Genomic DNA, 10,712 nt, shown 5'->3' with positions numbered 1-10,712 from the left:
GGAGGGGTCCCAGACTGCGAGAGGGCATAGGCCGGGCTGAGGGACCCCCCTGAGTGCACAAATTTTTGTGCACCAGGCCTCTAGTATGGTAATAAATGGGAATTAAAAACCTTACATGATTCTCAATTGTAACTTAAAAATATGTAGAAAGATAAAATATAAAATTAAGTCTATCATTACTAGTAAAGATATTTCATCAAAGATCAATATAAAAAACCTATTGGATTTCTGATGGTTTATCAAAAGAAATTACATTTTCAAAGATTAGTAAGAAATCTGCCTTTTTATTAATTTATACTGCAATCCCTCATAAACAGCAAAAACAGAATAAGGAGTATTTTTTAAACTGATGATCACATTGGGCAGTATTATGTATAGATTAAATGCCCTTGATTGTTAAAATTTATTTTCATCTATTGATGAACAAAATTACCCAAATTAGAAGCAATAAATACTGCAGCAATCTTTTTAAAGCCAAATCTTGAGATATTGAGAAGTCTTTTTACAAATAAGCAAATATAAGAACAAAAAGGACTAATTCCCATTTTAATTATCAGTCTAATTTGAGCTGGCATGCTCACCACTAGCATGGACTGGGAAGGGAAACAGAGAATGCTTTTAGAGTTAGTTCCACCTCAGTCCACTCATCCACCCAACCAAGGAAGACTGACTTTTTTTGCGGGGGGGTGGGGGGGGAAGTTTGTTTTGACAAGTGAACTACTGTGAGAAATAAAAAAAAGTAAACGCATTGCAAAGGCACTGAGATTATTTAAGCAAATGTTATAATATTAGTAATTTAATAAAAATGCACTTTGATGATAAATTGATCCTATTAATGTGATAAAACAGCAAAATCTCACCTTTATCTTTTTCTTTTATGAAAGATTAGACAATTTTGAAGAAAGCACCAGTGTTTACCATGCTATTTCATTAGTAATAACTCTACCTCATGCTTACATAAAATCGTATGACATGAGTGTTAAGTAAATAACACTAGCCAATGTCAAAACTCAAATTTAAATGAAAGTTTACTTGGCATAACAATGTCATCATTAAAAGGAAAGTCCAAAGTCAAATACCTCTTTCCCCATGGGTTTTCATAGGAATAATATTTCTCAAACTGTGAGGATAATCTCTTTGGGGAGGCTCTAGCCTCTTCCAAAAATGAATAAAGGTGCAATAGGAAAAGGGGGAGAAAGAATTTTCATTGGAACACAAATCTTGGGTCATTTCTCTTGAAATTTTAAATACAGAGAACACTAATTCGTTGCCACTGTTTAAGGCAATTTACTAGTTCCTAGAAGCATAATAAGAGAACCAGAATAAGGGAAAAATCATTGGTTGCCAGAATGGCTTTTGTTGCTTAAGAACTGTATTAGTTTTTCAATTCTTATAACTAAATGCCAATATTTCCCTTCTCTCCATAGGTCTAATAATTGCAAAATATTCTTCCAAGTAGAATTTTAATCTATGACATGTTTTTAAAAAACTTTAATGATAATCCACACTTACACTCCATTCTCCTCTGACTCAAAATGAAACAAGATAGTATGCTAAAATTAAAAAAAAAAAAAGCTTGGGATTACTAAACTTGGTTAAAATTGAATCTACAGAGAATATTCCAACCAAAGCAAAATAAAGAAAATGAAAAAGGATGCTTGGTCCTTAAGTGTAATTTAAAAAAATATATTGAATTTATTGGGGTGATACTGGTTAATAAAATTATATAGGTTTCAGATGTTTATGTGTAAATTATTTCATTTCACTTTCACCATATGCCCCAAATCACACATAACTTTTTTAGTTGGTGTGGTTTTTCTATATAAAGTGTATGATGACAGTTTGAGAAATTCTGTAACAGAGGTACTAAAAAGCCAAACAGTAAGAGAATTAGGGTATTATATGCCAATTACCTGGTGAAATATTAGTATGACATAAGCCTGCAAAATAAAAATAACTCCTACTTGTGAAAAGCAGAGCAGATAAAATCTTACGTGTATTCCGGTGCAGAAATCGGTGCCTGGAACCTTGAAATTTTATTTCTTGGGGCAGAATCTGATCTGTGCCACCTTAAATAATAATTATGCTTCTTTTACATATTCAGTTTTTATAACACAAAGGAAAAGCTAGATACGATTCTACTGGTCAGAATTCATTTTTATATCTATAGCTGACCACAATCAACCCTACTGTCTGTTGAAAGTAATTAAGAGAACAGAGATCAGTGCTCTTGTTCTTATACCCATATGTACTTCTATTCTTCAAGCCAAGGAATAAAAGTAAAGGCAGGCAAAGGTTCATGCACAATGACACATAATTACTCTCATATTACAAAGACAAGACTGACTTAGGTAAAGACAGCAATAGTCTGATAATTACTTTAGTAGAGGTAAAATGTAGCTTTATTATGTTAATAGTTTCTTCCTGACCAGGTTATCAAATTAAATAAAGTTCCTAAGGTTAATTAAATGTAGATTCTTAAAGATGAATTCAATTAAAAGTTGTAAAATTAATAATGGTAGAAGAAAAGGCAAGGCTATATTATTACTAAGAAGATAGTTAAGTAACTTACTTAAAATGACATGGTAACATATATAATCACCATAATAAAAAGTATGGGTAAGTAATGTAAGCATTTCAATATTAAATTTATAGTTAAATATTCATGTTGATTTTACTACCAAAAATTAACACATGAGATTTTCAGTTTTATTAAACATCTGGAAAATGCCATTAAGGCAATTAAAAAAAAAAGAAATCAAATATTAGTGAACTCTGTTAATCTTTTCTGTTATGAGGAACTTATGTTATTGGCAACTGCAAAAATATCTTACGATTTAATCATCTACTCTAAATCATAGAGTAGGCTGGTTTGTTTACATAATACAGCTGTTTCCTTTTTCTCGTTTCTTTTCTGTTTCCTTCTTTTTAACTGAACTCAGCTACTGATAATATATATGTTGTGAGAAAAAAACCCAAAAATGATGCTAGACTGATGCTTTTATTTCATTAGTGTGAAATTTCAAAATATTAAATACCTAAATAAGCCATATCTTTATATAACAGAAAAGTTTATTAAAACCTTTGCTGCGGCCCTAACCAGTTTGGCTCAGTGGATAGAGCATCGGCCTGCAGACTGAAGGATCCCAGTTTCGATTCCAATCAAGGGCATGTACCTTGGTTGCGGGCACATACCCAGTGGGGAGTGTGCGGGAGGCAGCTGATCGATGTTTCTCCCTCCTCAATGTTTCTAACTCTCTATCCCTCTCTCTTCCTCTGTGTAAAAAAATCAATAAAATATATTTTAAAAAAACCAAACCTTTGCTGCCTTAAAAAACATTATAAATAGAAAATAATAAAAGCTCTGAGGTTATGTGTAATCATTCTGAGGGCACTAAATATCAAGAAGCTATCTTAGCCATAAACTATGTAGCTTTTTCACCATTTGTATAATATGCTTGTAAATATTTTAGAAAAATGATTTCATAGGCTGGTTGACATCACTGCCAACCAGGCACCTTCAAGGAAGTTATAAAAAATTTTGCATTATTAGTGGTTGAACATTTCAGATCAATCTTCCCTAAATAGGAGATATGTATTAATTTGAACTTACTTTCCTCCTATATAACCGTTCAGAATAACTGTAACTACTCTAGGAGGCATTTCAAGATTCCTCAAGAAATCAGAGAAGTTATCATTCTGGCACCTAACAGAAGAAATGCCCATCAAAGACCATTCTGCATCCCTATAGTCACTCTTCGGTCAGGTTCAAACTAGAACTTGGTATGTTTAATATAAATGGTATACTTGTATTGTACTCTAGTTCTTTTGCATAGAAATTTAAATGTTTTGCTTTTACCTAGATTTGCAAGAGAGAAATGTTTTATCTCCTAATTCTTTTGCAGTTCCCAAAGAAGCTAACATTATAATGCTTGGCATCAAATATGGTTCACAATGAATGAGTTCTTAGTAACTGACTGAACAGTTACTGAGGAAGACATATTAATTTACATAAAATATCTAAATCATCTACTTTAAAAAGCCACAATTACCACTGGCTTTTAGACTTAAAATACTGACCAGCATTTAAAGGGATTTATTAAAAACCCTTAAGTTTTAATAAAACAACAAGAAAGCACTTGCCTGATCTAAAGCATCTTATAGTGGGGGAGCTTTAAGATCAGGGTGTGATAATTTAGCCAAATGAGAAAGAGTTTTAAACAAATAGTCCTTTAAGCAATATACTTGCATTTTTGGAAAATAAGAGGAATCTAGTAACTCAATAACTCAGTAGGCAGGAAGCTAAAAAATAATCCTGGAAAGGAAAAAAAAATCCACTCGTCTATGATACGTTGTTTACTACAGCTCATTAGAAGCAGAGCTAGAAAGGGTTAATTCACAGTCTTATGACAAAAATTGAGTCACTTGGAAATAAAGACTTTCCTTATATAAAGTGTTTACCTTTTATTTATTTTTTAACCTACATGCTACATAAATAGTTTTGAAGGATGCACAGAACTGAGCACTTCACATTTATCAGTTTTTCTTAAGTATACTTTATAGAAGAGTCCCCATATAGCCAATTCATTCTTTGCTAAGACTATCATATACATAAAAGATAACGCTGTTGAAAAATGTTCACAACTAACAAATGGTCAGGTTTTTAAGGCTATTAAAAGTACTGCAATTACGTAAAAGTAATGCAAACGCAAAACAGGTTTTAAATGCTATTAGAAGTAAATTGTTTCTTAGGGTAAAACACATACTTCTTCCTCCTTTTCTTTTTTGAAAAAATATTTGAGAATTAAAAAATGTAAATTATTTAGAAAAAGATGAGACAGACAACATCTATAGAGAAAACTTAAAAAGGAGATACAGTACTTAGTGGTTGTACTCACATGGAATCAGTTCTGACCAGCTGTCCATTCTGGCGAACAGCATTTTCACTCATAGAGCGCTCTCTTTTTAGTCGGCCAACTGCACGGACCTGTTAGGCACAGAGAAAGGTAAGGGAATAGGAAATATTCTTAGTAGCCTAGTAGCTGCTTAGCATCAAGAGAACCTTAATCAAGACTACTCACAAAATTTACAAAAAAATAAAATAGATAAATAACCAAGAATTGCTGCTAGGCATGTGTAATATGGATAGATATATTATTTAAGAACAATTCTCAACAGTTTTAAAGGCACATATATTATAGAAAATTTGTATTTCTATTATAAATAAATGTTTCTGGCTTCTGGGGTTTAAAAAAATTCAGATTTGTTTGGATATCTGAAAAGTAGACTAAAAAAATAGTCTTCCTAGCTTAAAGCCTTTGGCATTCCAGAAATAGCCACAATCTCCCATCCCATATGCTCTTCTTACCAATGTATCGACTTCTTTTCATTAGGGATGGGATCTACGTCCACTTCCCTTGAAATTAGGAAGATGGATGCAATGTGGCTTCTGATGCTGGGTCATAAGCCATAGTAAGTTTCTGCCTTTTTTCTCGAGACTGTTCATGTTTGCAACAATGACACCATGATGTGAGGAAGCATAAGTCGTCACATGAAAAGGCCATGTGTAGCCTAGCTGAGATCCCAGACACCAGCTATTATCAACTGACGTGCATAAACCTCAGATGAAAGGCCTTTTCTGTTTGGCTTGTCTTAGCATGTTTTCAATGGTCATCCATGTTGTAGCAGCGATAAGCACTTTATTCCTTATTATGGCTAAATAATATTCCACTATATGGATATACCACGTTTTGCTTATCTATTCATCAGCTGATGGACATTTGGGTTGTTTCCACCTTTTGGCTATTATAGATCTTTTTGCTTTTCATGACTTGAAGGACGCTACTGGCATCTAGTAAGTAGAGATCAGCTATGCCGTTACAAAAGGACAACCTTCACCACAACAAAGAATTAATTATCCAGTCCAAAATGTCAATAGTGCTGAGGTTGAGAAACCTTAGCATATGCTGTAAAATGACTACTACGGAGAAAATGATTCAGGGATTTCACTTGATACTCAATAGCATCTGAATGAGTCATCTATGATACCAGCACACAAGACCTTACTGCCCTTTTATTTCAATCCTGTTTCAAAAAACTACCTGTCTTTCATCTTTCATATAGTCCTTTCCAAGGAGGATAAAGGACCTATATAACACAGGGAAGTGGCTAATACTAGGTAATGGTCTTAAGTTGGAAGTTTCTGCATAAGTGTCTAAAATAGTGGGAGCAGGACGATCAAAAGAAAAATATAACTAGAAGGATATTAAAGGGAGGGTTTCTCTCCTGGCAGAATCCTTACTCCAAGATACTATTCACGGCTGTAATTTCTGGTGGGAACTTTGGGGAGCCAAAAACTGGGCCTCCAACTGGGGGCATGCTGTGGTTATCTTTTGTCTTATGTAATGATCTTCATAACTTTCATTATTCCTTACTATTAAAGAATCTTTGTGTGTGCATCTTTCCCTCATTCATACCACTAATGCAGGAACTATGTCTCACAATGTAGTGTCTTACAATAAAATTCAAAGAAATATTTTTTAAATAAATACAATTCTGCAAATATCTTAGTGCCTTTTCCATCATGTGAACACTCAAATTTAGTGCTTTTCACCAAGCAAATATCTAGAATGTCCACAATTGCACCTACAAGTTTATTTTCTCTATAACCGCAACAGAAACTTCCACTTAAGACATTACCTAGTACTAGGAAACGCCACTTCCCTGTGTTATATAGGTCCTTTATCCTCCCTGGAAGGGACTATATGAAAGATGAAAGACAGGCAGTTCCATTATCAATAAAGAGATGTTTCACATTGTCTCCTACTAGCCTCATAGCACAATTTCAGAAGCTATAATGAAAAAGTTGCAACTACAGAAATCATCACAGAAAAGAAGTTTTACAAAAACTAGCCCTGAATCAATGGCAGAGGCAAGATCTGAATATGGCTACTAACACCTTATGAGTCCATACTGCCATCTATAGGTCAACATGGCTATAAGTGTTACATGGCACAGTAATTAACTCAGTAGAAACTTTTCAGCAAGCAGGGAGAATAGGTGGTAACAACAAAAAAGGGAGCTTCCTTTGCTCTGTATGCCAGACTCAAAGTGATGTATTAGTTTTTTTCTATGCCAAATTTCCCAACTTTTTCTGTATCACTGAAGGTGTAGTGCCTAGGTTCATGATTTCTCCAAAATCTTTTTCCTGAGACATAATTTAAATTAAAAACAACAAAATAGCAGAATATCTTATTTGGGATATCTACAAACCAGAATTTATAGTAATCAATGGTCCAGGCAGAAGGCTTTCATTAAGTGTTGCTAATGATATGATTTATAGCCTCTTAACTCCTCTTTAGCTTTTGCTTTTTTCTGTATTATTTCAAATTCAATTGATGTTAAAACTCTACTTACTTCTTCATTTTGGGGAGTTGAAGGAGGTCTTTCTAAATCCAGAAAATCTAGTGGTCTTTCACTTAGTGTAAGTACACGAGGTGGTGTTTTTAGTGCCAGAGGTTTTAAAGAACTTGACTGAATGAGGTCAAGATCTCCTGGCCTTGAAAATGGAATGTCTTCATTGTTTCCTGGGAGTAAAAATATAAAAAGGTAAGAAGGGAGGTTTTAAAAAGGTAGTACTTTTATTAAACTGTATTTGCCACTACATACCCACTAGAATGGCCAAAATTAAAAAGACTGACAACATGCTGACAAGGATGTGGAGCAAGTGAAACTCTCATACATTATGGATGGGAATATAATAGAGTACAGCCAATTTCAAAAATAGCTTGACAGCTTTTTATAAAGTTAAACATAACTTATAATATGATCTAGCAATTCCACTCCTAGAGATGTAAAAACACATGTCCTAACAAAGATCATACATGAATATTCATAGCAGCAGGGGTGTGTGTGTGTGTCTTTCAGCCCAGCCTGCACCCTCTCCAATCTGGGACATCCCTCTCACAATCCAGGACTTCTGGCTCCCAACCACTCACCTGCCTGCCTGCCTGATTGCCCCTGACCACTTCTGCCTGCCAGCCTGATCACCCCCTAACCACTCCCCTGCCAGCCTGATCGACACCTAACTGTGCCCCTACTGACCCGATTGCCCCTAAGTGCCCTCTAATGCCGGCCTGGTCACCCCCAACTGCCCTCCTCTGCAGGCCTGATCCCTCCCAACTGCCCTCCCCTGCTGACCTGATCGCCCACAAATGCCCTCCCCTGCTGGCCATTTTGTGTCCACATGGGGGCTGCCATCTTGTGTGTTGTAGTGATGGTCAATTTGCATATTACCTCTTTATTATATAGGATATAAATTATGTATTACACCTCAATAATTAGTTGATTAAAAATACTGCTTGAAATTTTACGCTATTGTAATAAATAAAATTTTTGAAAATTGTAAGTTGCACTTTCTAACCCCAATGTTTTAAAAAACCATAAACTTTCCTAAAAATATATAAAAAAAAGATATACCAGGCACTTAATACCCAAATGTAAAATACCTGCTACGACAATCCTCTCTGGAACCTGCATAATCACACTGGCATTTGGAACTCCTTCTTGGAATTCTTGTTCCAGGTCAGCATTTGGTGGTGCTACCTTTAATTTTTCCGGGACCCTCATTCGCTGACTAATACCTTCGGTGTATTCCATTTCATATTGAATTCGACTAATTTCCGCCATCTCGGCAGCAGTGGGAGAAGGAAATGCTACCCCACTCACTCTGTGGGCAAAAAAAATTAAAGACAGTGTGATGAGTGTGAAAATGTTAGTTTTCTCTGCATTGTGAAGTTAGATGACAATACCTTATTGAAAGAGCAAAAAGGGACTTCTCATTTCTGAGTACTGAATACATACAAAAGAAAAATAAAAGGTGAAGAAAATGTTTTCTTTAACTTAATGCCTTCTCTCCCTTATCAGTTGAAACTGCATCTTGAAACTATTGTTTGTGAGCAAATTTTAAAAATTACTGTATAATCACAACATAAGGGACCCACGTGTGCACGTGTGCGTGTGTGCCTGTGCGTGCGCACACACACGCTGTATAGATATGCATGCTGCTTATGACTCAAAAATGCCTGAAAGAAAACTTAAAATTAAAATTTCTTAATCAATTATTGGAGGAAAAGCTGCTGGGACTTTGCAAAAAGGAAATTTGAAATTGCTGTCATGCATGGAAAAAAAAAAGATGAAAATCAGATTTATAAGGCTAATAAGATTAATTCTAAATGTACTAAAAAAGATGCAATCCCTTGAAAATCACAAAATACAAATTAAAACTCCTCTTGCTGAATGTATAACTGATGACTGATATGCAATGAATACCAAGATAGCATATGCATTAATAAATTCTTAGTGTATACATTCATTTTGAGGGATTCAAAGTTTCACATTAATTTGTATTTAATATCATATTTACATGTATATTATTTTAAAGCATGACATGCCTTTAAGGGGAAAGATGGTACAGATGCATTGAGTAACCTGAATTAAAGCAGGATCCATGCTCCAGGGAAATGCAGTAGAAAGAAAATTGCCCCAAAATACAAAATGCTGATAAAAATGTAAAAGAGCATGGTTAGCCTATGGCAATTAGCTTTCAGGCCACTATTGCTCAAGCCTATTAATACCAGCTCAACTGAATAAAATGTCACTGACCTTCCTATTGGTGGGTCACAGGTTTTTCTTTTACTCATTTTTAATATAGTTAATACACGTCTATAATAGCTATTAAAATACTGCTACCCTGTAGTTCAGTTTACTTTACACAACAATTCCCCTACAGATCTGAATTTTTTTGGAGGTGTACATAACAACACGGACACTGCTTTTCCAGCTGTAAAAAAGAAAGAATAAAAATCAGTATTTCAATAATTCATTTCATAAGAAAACTATGAATAAAAGAAATATCTACTTAAAATAATTTTTGGATTTCAAAAGGTTTGGGGCTTGATCTGAGGAACAAATTTTCAAATCCCTCCTAAAAAAAGTTATTCTATACAGCTCAAAAATCATAAATATGGTGTAAAGTACAGTTACTATTTTATGATTTTGCCAACAGGATAAAGAAAAGCTAATCCAACGTATATACAAATGAGAAGTCAGATTAGAAAAAAAACAAAAACACTTTGCTGTACAACTCTACTCATTACATTTTAAAGAAGAATCCTCTTCATTTTATTGACTAATGAAGAAACCACAAAGAGAATGTAAAAGGCAGAGGCAAATGTATTTCAAGAAGCTTTAATATTTGATGTATAAGTAGTGCTTTCTTTCAAAAAAATTAACTTTGGAAACGAAATCATACTACATTTTCAGCAAAAACATTAATCAAGGGCAATAAGATATTAAGGACAGTGTAAGTGCAAATCAGAGCTGGGATATTTCTTAAGCTCCATGTCAGAGATGTATTACACACCTGAAACTCCACCTCACTGAGACGTTTAGGAGAGTTCTTAGAGGTTGCTCAACTGGTTAATTACAACTGCGAACTTGCTTTTTTATTCTTTACCAAATGTATGAATTTGAAGGATCTGGCATGCAGATGTTTTAAAGGCTAAGAAAAGAGAGCTACAAGAGAAAGTCTTTACTCACAAATGTGTACCAACCACTACTTGCTATTTGGCACTATCTGCTTCTGTGCTTCATAGTAATCCTTTAACTTGCTTCAGTGTGCACGTGCTGGAGGTAGAGCCCCTTTTGTCCCT

The 10,712-nt window shown here is 34.4% G+C and overlaps 1 protein-coding gene across 26 annotated transcripts in view; it reads right to left on the bottom strand.

The window, feature by feature from the left end:
- MFF (mitochondrial fission factor) overlaps positions 1 to 10,712 on the bottom strand; it is a 25,702-nt gene extending 14,990 nt beyond the window's left edge. For 11 of the 26 annotated variants that reach the window (XR_001513798.1, XR_001513799.1, XM_006763413.2 and 8 more), the window contains exons 1-6: positions 10,600 to 10,712; positions 9,664 to 9,841; positions 8,508 to 8,728; positions 7,417 to 7,586; positions 4,899 to 4,987; positions 1,995 to 2,069 (exon numbers count right to left, since the gene is read on the bottom strand). Coding sequence is in view for 24 of the 26 variants with exons in the window: in XM_006763413.2 (XP_006763476.1) it covers positions 1,995 to 2,069; positions 4,899 to 4,987; positions 7,417 to 7,586; positions 8,508 to 8,728; positions 9,664 to 9,701 (593 nt within the window). In the remaining 2 variants the exon portion in view is untranslated. Of the gene's footprint in view, positions 1 to 1,994; positions 2,070 to 4,898; positions 4,988 to 7,416; positions 7,587 to 8,507; positions 8,729 to 9,489; positions 9,559 to 9,663; positions 9,842 to 10,599 lie in introns of all 26 variants that reach the window. The other 15 variants (XM_006763414.2, XM_006763417.2, XM_015563677.1 and 12 more) reach the window with 5 other exon arrangements.

This window comes from Myotis davidii, unplaced genomic scaffold, assembly GCF_000327345.1.
Source record: "Myotis davidii unplaced genomic scaffold, ASM32734v1 scaffold575, whole genome shotgun sequence".
NCBI lineage: Eukaryota > Metazoa > Chordata > Mammalia > Chiroptera > Vespertilionidae > Myotis > Myotis davidii.
Note: the sequence above shows the minus strand (reverse complement) of the source record. Positions and strands in the feature narration are given on the sequence as shown.